This window comes from Lepisosteus platostomus, chromosome 8 (assembly GCF_059453375.1).
Source record: "Lepisosteus platostomus isolate fLepPlt1 chromosome 8, fLepPlt1.hap1, whole genome shotgun sequence".
Classification (NCBI taxonomy): Eukaryota; Metazoa; Chordata; class Actinopteri; order Semionotiformes; family Lepisosteidae; genus Lepisosteus; species Lepisosteus platostomus.
Window position 1 is genome coordinate 55,184,993 of NC_142618.1, and position 18,761 is coordinate 55,203,753.

The 18,761-nt window shown below is 33.2% G+C and overlaps 1 protein-coding gene across 1 annotated transcript in view; it reads right to left on the reverse strand.

Annotated features, from left to right (window-relative positions):
- The window catches only part of LOC148657544 (cadherin-12-like), a 140,106-nt gene that overhangs the window by 49,940 nt on the left and 71,405 nt on the right, over positions 1-18,761 (reverse strand). Inside the window, exon 3 of the mRNA XM_088643968.1 lies at positions 10,665-10,959. Coding sequence (XP_088500094.1) covers positions 10,665-10,959 — 295 coding nt within the window. The remainder of the gene's footprint in view (positions 1-10,664; positions 10,960-18,761) is intronic.

Consider the following 18,761-nt stretch of genomic DNA (forward strand, 5'->3'; position numbering starts at 1 on the left):
GAATGGTCCTGACAATCAAGAGTGTCAGAGAAGCATGTCTGCAGGCCCTCATTTTCCTTGTGTTCTATATGATTTTGCTGCTGAAAAGAATTAAAAATAAAAATCTATTTCTCATTACTATTTTTAAATCTCAAATGATTTTTTAACCTTAAATACAATTGTACAACCTTTTTATGGTGTCCCATTAATAGGACACGTTTTAAATTTGAACTCTGTTGCTTAAGAGAAATATGGGCTTCATGTTTTTAAAAGCATTGTTACAGCTTCAGGTGACCAAAAAGTGTCTCTTAGATTTTAGATAAGGTTTGTGACAGGCAGAGGAAACACTGCTAGCTTCAAAGCAGAGAGAATGTTTGTTGAGATGCGGGGGTATCAGAAAACAAAGTTGTAAAGTGCAAGTGTAAAGTTTGAAAAAGTAAACAGAAATATTGAAACCGAAATCAAGAAGGAAAAAACGAAAATACAATAAATACCATAACAGTGATATTCAAGTTAAAAATAAAATTAATTTTCATTTTGACACCTTATCTTGATGAGAAACAAGATTGCTTTTGGTATCGTCTGTTTACATCTAAATGTTGGATTTTGTTATGTTGAGCTGTAAAATCTTAAAATAGGAAATAATTAAGGTAATCCCTATTTATTGTGCTTGGTAAAGCTGAAAATTTTTATCTCTTAAGCTTCCATAATTTGTCATTGTTATGTGTTCTTATTTCAGACAGCTGTAAAAGATTTGACTTTGATTGTTGGACTTAAAACACATGCAGGTCATAAGAAAACTGTTAGCAAAAGCTAATAAATCCTCAAGAATTCAGAAATACAGTACATTGTTACTACAAAAAAGTGTAACAGATTGTGAAACAATTCTATTGCACGAGGATTTTCAGTACTCATATTAAGATAACTTCAAAATAATGTAAAATGGAGCACATTTCCTATTTTATTTTAGTCAGTGATAAAACATTGAAAGTGAATGAAAGAAAAGGTTGGATAATAAATGAGTGTTGCAAAATCCATCTCAAAAAGCAAGCAACACAATCTGGAAATGCATATAAATGGCCATCTTCGTGGCTTAAATCATAGTTGTGGAACCTATGATATTTATGGCTCACTGCAGGGCTTCATCACCATTCAGATCAGGGAACAGCAATCTCTGAGCATATTACCTTGATCTGTCAGTCAGAGAAAAAAAAATAATAAAGCTCGGTGTTATGTAGTATTTAAAAAAAATCTTGCTGAAGCTGAAATCTTTTCCCTCATGGGCTGAAAGCATTATTTTTTCTCATTTAAAAAGGGTGCTCACCTGTTACTAAGAAAAATGATTCTATGAATTACAAATACAGCTGTTCGAGTGAAAAGTTTCCCCACACAAGACATTTTCTCGATAGTAGTATTTAAAAGTAAAAAAATAAAAAGTATTTATTCATTTTTACCCCATAAATTTACCTTGCATAACTGAGCCAAATCTTTGCTGGAATATATCATTTTTGCTGTCTAAAAAATAAAATATTACAGATTTAACTTTTGGAAAAAAAGACTACTATCATCACCCTGTCTTAAGCTTTATTAGCTCCACTTGGTGGTTTTACAAGGTGATTCTGGATACTATTAACATAATCTAATTTGCATGCGGTAAAACGCAGTATGACACGATATGATTTTGATGCGACACGCCCACCGCGTTATACTGCAACGTACCTCACTCATTTTGAATGGCTGCAACTGTATGAGATTCATGATAATTAATTTTCCATTCACACATACAGGTCAGTATTGTGCAGGGATTTAGATATTATTGATATATGAACAGTGACTCCCATATCTGCCTTCAAGTCTGTTGACTTCATAGTGATATCCATAACCAGTTTTCTGTATTGTTCAAGTGCACAGTTTGGATTGGCATCCTGATCTAGCATCCTGAGACTAGGGGGAATGATGCACATTCAGCTTCTTAATGATGTATTTCACTGTACTCAAAGGGATGCATTACCTATTGACCTGCGCCTCTCTTCCAGTTCATCCTTGATTTGTTTTGAAAGCTCTTTGGTTTTCGCGATTGGTTTATCATATCACCATGTGAATTGTGACTTGAAATTAAATATCTATCTGAGAAAACTTACACAGACATATGCATTTACTTGGAAGTCTATGATATCTTTACTTATTTTAATCTTCTCTAAATACCCAATTCATATCACCATTTTGTAGATTTTGTCAGTTTGGGGTATATAATTTAATTTCAAACGTAAACATATTTTTTAATGTAATTAATTAATAACATATTTAATATTTTATGTTTAAATACCAAAAATGCAGTAACTGTGCATGGAGTTAAATACTTTTGAAGAGAATGAATGCTATTTATGGATTACCAGTAGCAAAATAGGATCTAGTGTACATATATTAGATATAACCTGATAACAATATATCAAACCTCTTTTCAGAAGTATTTTATTGGAAAAAGTTTAAAAGTTTTTAAAGTTCATCTGTAAAACTTCATACAAATATAGATAGTATATGACACTCCGAGCTTTGTGTGACACACTGAGAGGTTCCTCTGACTAGTCTTCTTTTACTCCTTTCTTGATTTAAACCTACTCACTCATGTAACCTTTGCTCTTTTTTAACATGAGTTTATATGTGTTTCAAACAAGCTATTTTCTTTTCAAGAGTAAATGACACCAGTTATTTAGTGCATTCTCACAGAAAAAAAGTATAACATTCGCAGCATGATAGCACAGTTTTTTGGAGAAGGCTTTGGACTTGCTCTAAAAGGCAAAGCAGGAGAAGAGCAAAATGTTTTACTCTCTCAGACAGGATATTATCACTAAGGTAAAGCTGAAGGAAAGCTTTCTGCCTGAGTTGACACAATAAAAGAAGAACTCTGTCAGGCTTAATCCCACATTAACCACTGTCTCTGGATAGTAGACGCATTTCAGGACAAGTTTAATGATCATGAAAACAGATGCTATAACATCATAACGTTATGCATTATGACACTGTTAATCATTTTATTTTCTTGTCTTGAGACTGTGTTTGGAGTTTCTGATATTGTTATTAAATGGTTCAACTCTTACCTTACTGAGTGTGGACACTTTTTCTCTTGGGGGTTTTAGTTCTTAATTTGGGTTTGTTAAGTCTGGTGTTCCCCAAGGCTCGATACTGGGCCCCCTGCTATTCAGCATTTACATGTTCCCACTTGGTCAGATAATAAAATAAAATGTCAGAATTATAATGGCTGATGATAATCAAATCTATGTGTTTACTTAACCTGCCACATAAGGAGCTGTCTCTGCACTCCCTAATTGTATCTCTAATATAAAAACCTGGACGACTCAAAAAGTCTTTAACTTAAACTGCAACGAAACTGAGATCATATTACTTTATACCTGCCATTACATACATTAAGCCAATGCAATAAATCCATTTGTGGATGACACTGTGGTTTGATCTTAATCAAAATTGAATAATTTAGGAATTATATTTGATCCTGGCTTGACTTTTGATCCTCATGTGCACATTGTGAAACATAATAGTAAAAACATAATTTTTTTCATCTCAGAAATATCACCAGACTATGTTCAGTGGTGTCCTTGACTGGAGTAAAAAGCTGTTAAACATATTTGTCTTTTCTACAATTGATTACTATGATGCCCCACTCGCTGGGGCATCTAAAACCATACTAAACAAACTGCAATATGTTCAGAATTTGGCAGGCAGAATTCTCGCATGCAAGTGATGGCACTGTATGTCCTAGAGCTATAGATTCTATCCTCTAGGATATCAGGGTTATTTTCAAAAAGGCTTTTAATTATTGTCTGTGTTGCTGCCTTTTTTAATGACCATTTATCCAATCCTGTACTTCTAAACTGCTTGTATTTTTATCTGTACTTATTATGTGCTATTTGCAATCTTTATAACTGTTTTATTTTGTTGCATAATAGTTTTTTTATACCTATTTAAAATGCTTTAAAGATGCTACTTTTAAAGGCTCTATATAAAATACAGTTGATAATAATAATAGTTGTTTTTTATGTCTGCTTCACATTAACAGATCTCATCAGCTTCAACTGGTAAACCCCATATGCTAATCATGTTTCTTTGTTATGCAGAGCTTGAAGAGGCACCAGAAAATCCTGTCTGATGATCACGCTGCAGATTATTCTTAGCCAAAAGTGTCCAAATGCAATTCTTTTTATGTGGCAGGGCCAGACTTTTCTGAGAATGAATGGCTAATGTCTTGATTTACCCTGTGGTGCTGAGAGTTTCAAAAAAGGTGAAAAACATTTACAGTAGTTCTGCAGAAGTGGTGAATTTGCAGTCTTGACTGCCTGAGCTGAAGTCCAGAGGATTTGTTAAGAGGGCTCTGCACTATGATCCACTCTGCATGGCCTTACATATTTGACAGGTCTGTTTCTGAGGCAGAGAATGTCTGACTACTACAGAAGAGTTTTTATAATTCTTAATAGATTTTTGTCTCTTCGTTTCTATTGTTTCCTTTTCTTTCTGTTCTATTCTCTTTTCTTCTTCTATTGTATTCAAGCTTTGGTATTACGTGGGGTGTTTTTGTTTGCTGATTTTGAGAAACAAACACTGTTTCTGATAAGTTAAAATGTGTCAAAAAACTCCCTAAGCGATGTTCACACAGTAGCTTTGCTCTGGGGGTTAGGGGGGTTACACTGTTAAGCTTTCCATCAGATGTTCACACTGGAAGCCACTGCACAGGTGGGTAGCATTGTGCTTTAATGATATCTTTAATAAATTTAAGTTAGTGCTCCTCAAGTACACATTAAAATATTTTTTTCTAACAAATTGATGGATTTTGGTTTGGAAAACATTAAGAAAAATATTTTTCTCCGACAGTGTGCAGAGTTTCATACATATGTTTAGGTATGTAATAACTACAGGTACTGAAGGTGACCATCACTATTCTGAATTCAGATGCTTTTATTTAATATTATACAGCACCGAAATTACACATGGTAGTAACACATACAAAACTTCTTAAAGGCCACCTGCTGCTCAGGGACTAATTCAACTGGTTTTAGTAGTTTGTTTTCTATAGGTGAAATATGTGTATCTAGTTATAAAAATAACCGTCAAAACAATTTTTAGATATAAACTTTTCACACTCCTGATTTTCTTTGCCTGATTTGATTTATTGTAGACCCTCTAGCCTATCACATGCTTGTTTTCTTGTTTTTTTTTTTAACTTTTAACCTGAAAATGGAATTAACCTTAATTTAAGAAACATATTAAACATTTTTATTTTAAGTATGTACATTTTAATGTAATGGTACTGTATGAGACTGATTAATTACAAGTTTGACTACAAAGTTTTATGGTCATTGAATTTTTAACTTTGTAATCCCTGAGTGATTGATCAACCATTTTTATCACAGCAGATTCATTTAATTCTGTATTTACAACTACTCCCCTTTAGATTCATTGTATGCTACAACTCTATATGTATAGTCCATGAAAAAAGCGAAAAAAGCACTCAATGACAACGTGTTGTGAAGAGTCCTATACAAAAAATAAAATTGTTGTTTTCATTACTCATATGCAAGAACATTAAATTCTAAGCATTACATTTGTAAGCAATGTTTTTACTGTAGGCCTTGCAAGCCAAAATGTTAACTATTTTATGTTGCACAGATAAAAGTATCTTAAGTTATAGTAGATGTTTAAAACACACCGTAGGAGTTATCATTATGTATATTCATTATATAATAATAAAACAACTTTTTACTGTATACATTAATTTAAAAAAAGAAACATACAGTGCAATATGAAATCTGCCATTAAAATAGTTTTCTTCTAAGTTTTGTAGCACAAACGTCATCACAAATAAGTGGTATTTTGCACAAACTGTAGTGTTAAAAAACTGCATACTGTAGTTTGCCTTTTATAACTTTTTATATAAATGTAATTTATATAACTGTTTTATATAAAATCTATATATAATGATGTATAATTGCAAAAGACAAAGTATTTTTCTCCAGATCAAGACAAAAACATGAACAACAAAAAAACTACTTTCACATTAGGTAAAATTAAGACTAGAATAGTGCCAAGTTCAAAATGAAGCTAAACATTTACACAAAGCAGGTAAATAGGACATAAATAAATGGTATTCCTATCAGGTCAGCAATTGTTAAGAGGTATTGAATATCTTACAGAAATAAAAAGGAAAAGCATACAGTGAAGAACCTGAAGCTAATGTCTAGCCTTTCATGCAACACTTACTTGTGCTTCTTATTTGACTTCTTGACCTTACAGCTGACAGATCATAATGTATTTCTGTCTCTGCTAAAATCTGCCATTTGTCAAATTTGCCATCTGATTTGAAGCACATCTTGGATTGCCATCATTTTGTTTCTTTAAATCATTCTTTCCCACTGTCACTATCAAAGTTGGACTATCAGATGCAATTCATGGAATGTCCCATTTTAGTATTTACTGTAAGTTCTACCTTTAGGTGACATTTTTGTGTATCTTGTAGTTTGTTTTATTTCATTTTTATGCTGACAGTACCTGAATTGACATTGTCTGTTGACACCCAAAACCTACTGTATGTTTTAAATCCCTTCTAGATTAAGTAAAAAAATGAAGAAAGCTTTTACATAGAATTACCACTTATCGGTAATCTATCACTGCATTTTGTTAATCACACTCTTTTTAGACAAACCAACTCTGAAGAACTTAGAAGTTTTATCATACTCTAGACACTCAGAGTCCATTTCAATCACGGGATGAAAATTGCTTTTTTTTCACCTGTATAGTATTGCTACTTACTTCTGCATGCCTTTTCCAAATCTGTTTTTTTTTTTTGGCTCCATTATTGAAAACCCCTTCATGCTGGAGCTTTAAACCACTTTTGTGCTGCAAGGCATTCAGAATACAGTAGCTCTGCATTTCACTCATTTTATACAGTGGGATTGTATAATTTAAAATTGGATCTTCAGTACATATTGTAAACGAAGTGAAACTTTAGTCCTTTCTAATTTTTCATAATTATTGGCTCCTCGTGCTTCCTCTTGATATGTTAGTCTGTCAGCAGGCAGTTGGCATGCTGTCTCCTCAACTACAGTAAATTGCCCTTTCAATGCCTATTTGCCAAGGCCATAGAAGCACTGCTCTACTGTAGGACATTGAATGTAGCTGCTTATGAATTAAAATAATATTTTATTGGATTTCTAATGTGCTGTAATTTTTTAGCTGTAATATTGTAATATAATGTACTAACTGCTTTGTGTTTTAAACCTTTTTTCACAATGTATGAGGTGTACTAGATTGAAGAATTTTATATAAATAAAAATAATATTTATAATGGTTGTTTCTTTATGTTTATGGTCTTTATGTTTATGGGTATTAGTAAATGAAGACCCGTACAATTTTGATGAGAATGTACTGTAACTGCTGCACAAACAAATACTATTAAATTAAATTCACATTTCAGTGTTGCAATGACCTAAAGCATGAATAAGTGTCAGCATTTCAATTGTACAGGAGAAAGATCAAAGTGCTTGACTAGTCACCACAATCAACTAAATGAATCTAATAATAAATGGAAAAAGGTTTCATTTTCCAAAAACTCAATAATTCAGATGTTTTTTTAAAAAGGTAGTTATATTGAGAAACAAAGAAAAACCAAAGAAAAGACAGAAACTGACACCTTTTTCACATTGAAACATAAGCTGAAGGTGTCTTTTGATGTTTTAGCAATATTTCACTGTACTTAGAGAAAATACAAGAGATGCTATTAGTATTTTGATGAAAATATTTTTGTGTTATTAGACCTTGAGTTACTGTCATTGTGTTAAAACGTTTAGATTTTTTATTCTCTATGCATTTAGGTCTATCTTTGTCATTTTTTGCTGTATTTCGCTGTAGTTTTGTCATTTTTCAATGAGGAACTATGAGTGGGTTTACTGCAACATTGTGACTTTTGTGAGTTTGTGTTTGCAAACAAGTTTCAGTTCACATTAACACCAGACTAATAATGAGTTTTTTATCTATCTGTACTTCACACCATCTCACATACCCTCTAAAAGTGCACAGAAGTACTGTAGGAGCAATGTGTTGAAAACCAGCTGTTTGTAATGCTAATTCATTTAGCTGTATTATAAGAAAGACATTAACTGCATTATCAGAATTATTGTTGCGAAACCTTGTAACTGCATATCCATTTAGATAGCATATTGTGAGATGAAAGATTATGGTTGGTCAATGCCATTTTGCTCTTTCTATGTTTGATAGAAGGTATGGGGATATGCTGTGGTCATCAGCAGGTCAGTAGAAGTATGATGGTGTTAGAGGGAAAGCATCTCCTCTAACACAAGAAAAAATCTAGCTCTTAATGTGTATTAGCTCTAGATTGATGAAACCTTTCAGCCAGCAGTTTTTCCTCCTGAAAGACTAATCCAGAAGAAATATTTTCCACCCTAACAATGTACTTACAAAAAAGCTGGAATTATATTAAATTAATATGGATCTTAATTATATACATTACGAAAACAATGTTGTGGTTATGCCCTGGAAAACATTTTCTTATAACGTATAAGATCCAGTAGAACATCTGTGTAACCAAAACTGATCGTGTCCATGCATCAATGTTTCCAGGGTTGTGTTATTCTTTAGTCTATATTTCTTTACATTTTCACTTTTAAAATTCTGCTACCAACTTCATTTGATTATTTGAATTTGAACCTGAGGCACAATCTTTTATTTTTACTTTCTAAGGCATAAAATATGCTCATGTCCTATTCTGATAACACCCAGGTCTTTCCTTTTGTTGCTACACCAACTGCTCTGATAGTCAGGAGAAAAGATGAGATTTCACACCGCTACTGTGGCATCTATATCAATGTTCTTTCAACGATATTATCTTGTCATGGTTCTGACACAGGTGTTTTAATCTGGGATTGGTCTTCACTCTTTTGTAATCTTAATTTCTGGAAATGTTTAAAGCAGATGAAAGCCTGTATCTGACTGTAGTCTGATAGTAGTCTGTGATCAGACTTTCTGGGGTGGTTTTTACACCCAGAAAGTAGTGCGAAATCCAACTATTATATTCCTCGTATGTTGTTTCTTTGTTTAGCATTCATCCAAAGAAAAATCATTCTTTTTGTATTGCTTTGAAACAATTGGTATTAGAGCAAGAATTCCATATTTCCTTCAAATTAAAATGGTGGTAGCTCAAAATAATTGCATTTTGCCCCCAGTCGAATAAATTATCAAAATACAAAAAAGTAATTTGAATACTTCTGCAACACAGTGTAATATTAAACAGTTACATTATTTTTACAATGTAAGAATTTAATTAAAACTTTTATTAGACGTACGTTCTTTTTTGATAAATTAAATATTTTGATTATATTTTGCTTTAAACAATAGTTTGTTTAACAAAGAAGACTACTGCATAGGTTTTGAAAAAAAAATCTCCATGGTAAAGTGCCTTAAAATAAATATCTGAATATTACAGCTCTAGACCAGTTTGTGTATGAGTGTATGCATATGTGTGCCCTGTGATGGACTGGTGTTCCATGCATGGTGTACTACTGCTTTGCTTTGAGAGAAATAAGCAGCTGATAATGATGGAATCGGTGTAATATATAGTCTTTAGAGACAGCTCCTAGAGCATCTCGACTTGAGTTTGTTTAAGGGCAATGACATAACTATAACAATCCAATTTTTTAATTAAACTTTATTGGAAGATATTTATCTGCCAGTGAGACTCATCTCCCTAAGAGCTAATAGCATTTGCTGGAGTAAGGCATGAATGAAAAATCAGCAGTGTAAAAATAGCTTTAATTAGAACTTAAATAGTACCTCTGGACAGGTTTATCTTGTCAGGTAGTTGAATTAAATATGGGGAAATTGTTCCACAGAATAGACACTTCTACATATGCCAAAAATATTTTTCTATATGTGTATGTGTACATAACGTATTCATATTAAGAAGATAAGATAATAAATACAACTCAAGTAACATAGCATGGAATTTAAGGACACATTAAATGAAAGTCACCTTTTTATTCATTTTTCTTCTATTGTCTTTACTCAGAAATGAAGTGTTTAGTATGCTCACTGGAAGATACATATACTGTACACTCATACCCCGGTATAAGAACATTCATTATACAAATTTTCACTAATCCAAACATGAAGAATTTGTTATAAGAACGGAATTTCGCTAATCTGAACTTTGATGTTTGAAAGTGACTGATTTTGGCCGAGAACCTTCTGAGAACTGTTGAATTCAGCACCAAACAATAGCTGTTTGTTTCTGTGTGGGTGCAAAACATTATGGTTAAGGACGCCGTGAGGCAGCTGTCCTTTGTTTACAATCAAAGCGAAAGCCTGTGCTTGTGCTCTTATTTTCAAAGTGTTTATTTTGCGTGTGTTTGTTTTGTAGTTGCTGTTCATTATGGGGTCTTAAGAAAGAGAAAAAGATTCTTTAGCGTAATAGTCAACAACAGTATGTACATGTACACAACCAATCGCTTGGATACAGATCTAGTGAAAGACATAAATAAGATATCATATCATATCATTAAATATTTTACAACTACTGTATAGTTGGCTTATTTTAGTAGAAGTGTGTTGTTAACTTAGCTTGCTATAATATCCACTCAGTGAAAAAAAGAACATTTTCTTACCTACTGGAGACATTTCTGGTACACTTGCTGTGTAAGGACCTTCCAAAAATTTGGGCTCATTGTCATTGATATCTTGAACCTTAATGACAAATTCAGATTCGGGCTCCAGGGGCCTGCCTGTTTTTATATCAACAGCCTGAGCACGCAGGGTGTAGTATGGTTTTTCTTCTCTGTCAAGACTCCTTAAAGCATGGATGTCTCCTGTAATTTCATCGATGGTAAAAATTGAACCAGCTCCATCTCCAGAGAGGGTGTATTTTACTGCACTGTCGCCTTTGTCCAGGTCAGAGTGCAGCTGGAAAAGAAAGAAAATGTTTCCGGATTAAATTCATTTTATTCCAACTGAAATAAAAAAAAAAAACTGTAAGTAATGATGTAATTTACAGGACTTCAGTTTATGTGATTGAGCTTCACCTGAAATACCTTATTCTTCATTTGTTTCTTGAGTTCACCTCAAGACTTCTACGGGCTTGTACTTATCTTGCTCTATATTTTAATTAACAGTATTAATATCATACTGAAACATCTCTGTGTGTCAAGATGTATTAGGATAAAACTTATTACTATTTTGTGCTATATTAAAACACTAATACGTCAACCCCATACATCCTACACTGTAACATGGATGGCCATGCACCATTCCTTAGGAATCATACTCTAATTTCTAAATGTATTGTTTAATCATATCCTCTAGGTTTTATAATTTTATTATATACTTTTCTTACATCTTAAATTACATTGAACATAAAGTTATTTTAAGCCCTGTTGATTGATTACTATGGTTATGTTACATAACACTATATCATACAATACAGTATATTATTAAGCAGTAAAAATGTGCATAACCTTAATGTTTTTGTTGCGAATGATTTTTTGAAAACTCTGTAAATTTGCCATCAGGTATTTATTCTCATATGAAATAAATTCTACTGCACTGTGACTCTACTGGTGGGTGTAGGCAACACTGACCCAGACACTGCACTGCAGATGGCTACAAAAGTTGGGTTGACCACACATAATGTAGAGTTATAGTGAAAAAACAAAAACAAAAGTGCTTTAGAACATTAAAGCCAAATTAAATCATTTATTGTATACACCAGAGAAAATAGAGATTTTTCAATGTAATTTAATAACATGAGAACCAAATACTTTTCCTATTAATTCAAGCAAACCCTGTGAACTCTATTGCTTTTTTATATTTTGGATTCTACCAGTCATGTGCAACTAAGATTTAAATCACTGGAGTCAAACAGACGGCTTTCAGGGTGGTTCAGACCTAGAACTGGGACAATCAAAGAAAGTGATTGTCCTTGCGTAGCCCAGTCTATGTTCTGACCTGAATCCTACTGAAAATCTGTGAAAAGACATGTAAACTGATGCTCAAAATGTTATTGATAAACTTACTTCAACAAAAAGACTAATTTCTGCCAAAGATGCTACCACCAAATATTGAATTCACAAGTTTCGATACTTATGCAAAGAACATAGTGTACAGTTTTAATTTTTCTTTTTTTTTTCTAACATCATCCCCTTAGATATTATCAGTTTAAGCATTTAGGTTTTGACCTGTGATGTAATTTGAAGTTCTGTCTGTGTCATTTTGTAATTTCAAATGACCAAAAAAAGTCAGAAGACAACCCCATTGAACTAAAAATTATTCCAACTTATTCCAACAAGAAATTTGAAATGTTTAAGTTCTTGTTTCAGTCTCCATTTAAAACAGTAGTAGAGTTGCACTTGAGCTCCGTTCAAAACAAATTCTTACCCAGGTTCGACCCCGATACAAATGAAAACCAAGAATGCAACAGATCACAGATGCTGATCACAGATGGATGCATTGTCATGTAAATTAGGCAAAAAGAACTCTAAAATAATTTGTGCATAGACCTTGTATATGGCAATACATAAATAAACTGAATTGTACATACTGTATGTACTAATATACTGCATAGAACAGTAATGACAGAAGTAAGACATACTGTTTGTCACAAGCACCCTTTTTGATAACATTGCCAACATTGCAAGACTGTAACTGAAAAGGTCAAATTTCTAGACCAGAATATTTGTATTGAATCATTGTACATATAGACTAGAGATCTGTATCTGAGATTCCAGGACAAAGAAATACTTAAAATCTCCTTGTACGGTCCAACACAATTACTAGTCTTAAGTCAAATCAAATGTAGCACCAAACTGTGCCTTAATGGCATCTGCTGTTACTGTGCTCTGTATGAAGTCACACAAAAAGCTTAAGTTTTTTAAGCTTTAAGAAAGAAAGAGTCCTAGAGCTGCAGTTCTTTAATCAAAAGCTTAAATTGGGGGGAAAAAAACCCACATATACTGATCTCCTGCTGTGATTGGTAACATGAGGAAATACATTTGCTTATTTGAAAGAAACTGCCAAAAAAGCACAAAACAGCAACTCTAAAAAAACAAGACACTTTGAATATGACTGCTTCAATATTTGCATAGATGTTTTTGTTAAATAAGTGAAGACCTCATAAATGTTATATTTCAAGAACAAAACACTTCACATTTAGCACTAAATAATGACAAAACCATTTCTTCTTTCTTCATTCTCTGTGCTTACCAGCACATCCAGTAATTATTCATTAGAACCAAAGACAAAATCACAGGCAGTATGTAGATTCAGGAAAATAAATTGTTTATGTCCAAAATATAGACAGAAACAGAATAAATAGAGTGTAAACACCATCTGATGTATTCTGATCCTTAATTGCTTACTATACCCAGTATCAATATAAATTATTTAAATATATATAAATAAATTAGAAAAATAAATTATACAATTATTTAACATTATTTTGGCATCATTCTGATAACTTGAGAATTCCTGGAATTATACATACTTTGACTGGTACATAAGCATTAAATCGCGCCATTAATGATGGAGTTGGCTGTGCACAGATGATAGGGTGATTTAAAACTTGCTGAATTCCAAGACTGTTGAAAATCAAGACAGCAACACACTGTTGAACTGGTATTTTAGAGGCTGAACAAACTCTATATACTACGTATGTCTTTCTAGAATGTTCTCAGTCCATATTTTCTAACCCTGCAAGACATTAGAGACAGAGGTAGAAGGCTAAACTGAACAATGTGGTACAAACCTATGAGTTGAAAAAGAAAGAATAGTCCTAAGTCCTAAGAGACCCAGTAGGATAGCAAGAGCAAGTATTCCTGGGTTTCAAAATATTAGCTGGAGAAGATCAGTGGTCATGGCAAAGAAGCTGGAAGATGCTTAAATATGGGTCACATTCTCTTATCTATCTTATGAAATAAAGCATTAGCAGGAATTCAGGTAAACAAGCATATGTACACTGTAGCTATTGTACTATGGTAGCTCCACTACATTGTAAAACAATCAGGTTTCAGAAGTAGTTATTTACTGCTTAGTAATCTCTCAAAGTGAAGCTTGGTGGATAAAAAACAGTTAAGCTGCCTCTACAACAGCTGCAGTTTTTAAACTGATTTGAAATTTTCCTGTGTCCTGAGACTTCTCCTTCAAACCACAGTCAACCTAACATGATGCATAGACTGATGAAGTTCTTAGACATTCCTGCAGTTGATAGGACAGGTGACAGATTCCAGCACAATGGCTCACATCTTCATTATGCTCTCATAACAACAGCTTTCTTGCTATCGTTAATAATGTTCATGCGAATATGACAAATGGATGTGCTACTTGCCAGAAGTGAACCGAAATCAACATTTGTGAGATGTGTGTGACATTTAGGGCTGAACATACACATGCTATTACAGTACATATTAGTACACAGGTCATCAATGTTTTATTAATGCTACAGACATAATTTATTACAAAATAAAATAAAAGATGCTGGTAGCAGTAGGGAGACTGTTATTCTAGGAGACATCATGGATGTTTGACTAAAAATGTATGATTCAAAATGTCTGAAGCACAGTGAAAATTCATCCACAAAATAAGCAAAGTCTCAAATGGCATGGCTGAAACTCTTCAACAAACCCTCTAAGGAAAATACTAAGGATAAAGAAAAATAGAAAGATAAACAATATTGATCTACAAGCTTAAAAAATCAAGACAGGCAGAGAGAAAAATGTTTAATTATTCCCTGTACCTATTTCTGGAACCAATTCAAATAGTTGTTAAGTACTAATGCAGGAAAAATATTGAAGGATACATTGTGTAAGATCTTTGTCTTATCAGTATATTTACAGATCATGGAAATTTGATAAACAAGCTGTTTTTGTGAAACTAATTTGCAGATGGAGTATATAATACGCATCAGGATGAAGCAACACTCCAAAAAGTAAGATAAGATCACTTTATTGGCCATATACATTTTCTTGTATTAGGAATTTGTCTTTTTGCACACCCCAACTTGCTCTCCATGAGACACACAGAGAGGGAGAAAAGCTTGGGGTCAGAGCACAAGGTCAGTCATTTATATGGCACCCATGGAGCAGTTGGGGTTAAGGGCCTTACTCAGAGGCCCAACAGAGTAGGACTCCTCTGCAGGCCACAGAATATGAACCGGCAACCTTCCAGCCAAAGGTGCAGATACTTAGCCACAGAACCACCGTATTAAACATTGGAAGTATAACAGGGCATGCTCTATAGGCTAGAAATAATTTAGACTTTAGTGTCTGATCCTAATGCTATTTTTTTTTCAGCTGTATTCAAAGAAATAAGAGGTATTCTTTATAAACCATTAAATATATAATCAGACAGTTAAGAGAGAGAAGATATTCAAATCAGCTGGACAATTGCAATGTAATACTCAACCATAAACATTTAGGGCAAACAAAGCCAGTTAATTATACATCAGTCTGACTTTTATTGTGTACAACACTCCAGGAACAATGACATGAGCTACAGTATATACATATAGTGACAATAATCATGGAGACAATTACCAGAATAAGAAAATATGATGTTTTCTCAGCAACCTGTATGATTTTGTGGAATAACACAGCAGCAGCAATGTCACAATAATAAGTCAGCAATGGATAGTAGCAAAGTCTGATATGAAATATATAGTTTACTAGCCTTTGATAAGGTTCAGCATAGAATATTAATTCTTAAATTAAAAGCCACAGTGCTCACAAAGACTGAGAAGCAGTTAACAAGCAGAAATCAGATAATATGATGAGGACTCAAATTGGGGTGATCTAATTTGTGCAGTAACACATGGAAATGTAGTAGGCTAACTGTTCTTGCTGATTTATATCAGCAATATAAATTCTGGTATATTTAGTAAGCTAATAAAATTCATAGATGATACCAAAACAGGAGGAAAACAAATACGGTAGAAGCTGCAAAGATAATTCCAAAAATGTAAATAAAATTAAAGTTTAAGCAAACAACTGACAGATAATATTTAAATGTAGACAAGTTCTGAGTGATACATGAAAACAAGCTATTGGTATAACATTGAAAACAATTTGAAAGAGCTACTGTACCTACTGTATTTATGCATGCCAAAGTTAGTCAACTTACAAAAGATAAAATTAATTGACAAAAATACTGTGGAGGCAATAGACAGGTTTGTGAGGATTGAAATCTGGAATATGCAATTTAAGCAGCCAAGCACAAAATTAAGGTGGAAGAGATATTAAATGAGAGGAGCTAGTCCTAAAGTATCACAGTAAAATAATACTGTGTTGATATGTCATTTTCCTCATCAGATAGTGTTGGGAAGAAACATACAAAGAAAGGTTCTTGAATGGCTTTGGAATAAGCATTGGAATAAAAAGCTGAAAATGTAAAAGAGTAGGCTGAACATGTTTACTTAAATTGGCTTGTGTGCTTTATTATTTTCAATAATGTTAATTCACTGTTTAATAATTTCACTTAATAATAAACTTATAATAATAAACTTTATTTTATATAGTGCCTTTAAAGGTGGCTTCTCAAAGCACTTTACAGAATGACAACAACAATAAATAAAAAGAATGCACAAGATAAAACACAATTACAATATACAGAGGAGACCGTGGATGGTGGTAATAAGAAAAGCAGAGGGGTGAAGAACGGAACCAGTTAAGTAAAGGCTTTTCTAAAAAAGAAGGTTCTGAGTCTGGATTTGAAGGAGTTTAGAGAAGGTGACTCTCTGATATCCTTGGACAGAGAGTTCCAGAGCTTGGAGGCATAACAGGAGAAGGCCCTGTCACCCATACAATGTATACAGGCTTGGGGGACAGTAAGGAGACCAGAATTAGAAGAGCGAAGGTTGCAAGGTGAGGAGTAGGGCGATAATAGTTCAGACAGATACTGAGGTGCCAAGCCATGCAGAGCCTTGTAGGTGAGCATGAGAATTTTAAAGTCCACATGGAATTTGACAGGAAGCCAGTGCAAGAACTCCAGGATAGGAGTAATGTGATCGTTTACACTAGACCTGGTTAGGATTCTGGCTGCTGAATTTTGGACATACCACAGTTTGTTCAAAGTAGATTTAGATACCCCAGCGAGTAGAGCATTACAGTAGTCAATTCGAGAGAACACAAATGTGTTGATTAGCTTTTCAGCCACAGTTAGTGATAGCATAGGGCGTAGTCTAGCGATATTTTTGATTATTATATTTGATTATCCAGGTGATCGAACTACACTAACCTTTCTTATGTGCACTCATGCATTTAATTGTGATCTGTCTAATTAATTCTGCAGGCAAATGGATCTTTTGAGAATAGTATGAGTGAAAAACATAAAACCAGAAAGAGAAATGAAAGCTTGAAAGCTTCAATAAAAGTGCTTTCATAGTTGAACTTTCCAAAATTATGATTGTCAACATTCTTCCCCAAAAAGAATGAAATACTGTAAAAACAACAGATAAAATATAGAAAGTTCCTACACATGCAGTATTGTTAAAAATGTTGGGTATAACCTATTCTTCTATTTGTGTTTATACTGATGAAACTAATGATGAATCTCCTTAAACTCAGGTACAAACAGTACTGATAGCTTTACATATATTAGATATATCTGATATATATTGTGCTACTATTTTGATGATGAAGTAAAACATTTACTTTTTCAAACTGTTTTGTGCAGTAGCATTAAATGGCTGTTTTTTATTGATATACTGTAGTTTTCTACATAGTCATGTTGTGCAAGATATTTAAATTACTGTAACCTTGATATTATATTATATTTATTATATAAATACCCTAATATTAATTTAGCCTAGATTAATCTAGCTCAAATATAGCCTTAGGTACTTTGGTGATATGATTGGAGCTGTGGATTTAATTAGATTGTGTACACTGTACAGTAGGTCACTATTTCACACTCAGTAGTGAAACAAGGATTCAGTGGAAAATTATGTTAATTGGAACTCGTTTAGGTATCTGAAACAGGACTCATTTAATATGAAAAGTTAGTTTCAGTTAGTTTCACTAGACTACAAGACTAGCATAATAGATAAACTGGTTGGCATCTTTTCTTATGTTCCTTATTACTGTGGCTTATAGTCTCCAGTCACCCAGCCTTCTCTTCAGTTGTAGTCTAAAGCCATCCCCCTCTGCTCCTGCACAAAATCTTCTTAAATGTTATGATAAATTCTGCTAATTTTTAGTTATAGCAAGCTGAGACTGAAACCCATGGATTCAAGATTGTTAACGGTGGTGACAGGATTTTATAGATGAAGATTCCTTGAATAACTCCATAAAGAAAGCCTACCTTCTTACTCTTTTAAGGTACATCATCATAAAAAGAAATAAAATACATTTAAAAGTTTCAAGCTCCAAAGGTGTGGCATTTTTCTAATTAAACTAAGTACTGAATGGGCAAGCTAAAGAAACTATCAGGCTCAGAATTCCACAATAGAATTCCAAATAAATGGCACAATATAAAGCTGAATGATGTGACCATGATAGTGAACATCTGTGACATAAGTTCAATATATATGTAAAACTATAATAACAATTATTGTTTTTCTACATCATATTGAATAAGGGTTTATACCAGTGACAAGTCACTACCAGTGTATGAGCAGATAATGCCAGAACTTCTTAGAAGACTAGTATTAATCTGGAGGGCCTCTGGCAGTCGGGTACATCCAGGCCATATTCCTAAAAAAATAAAACACTTGTTTACTC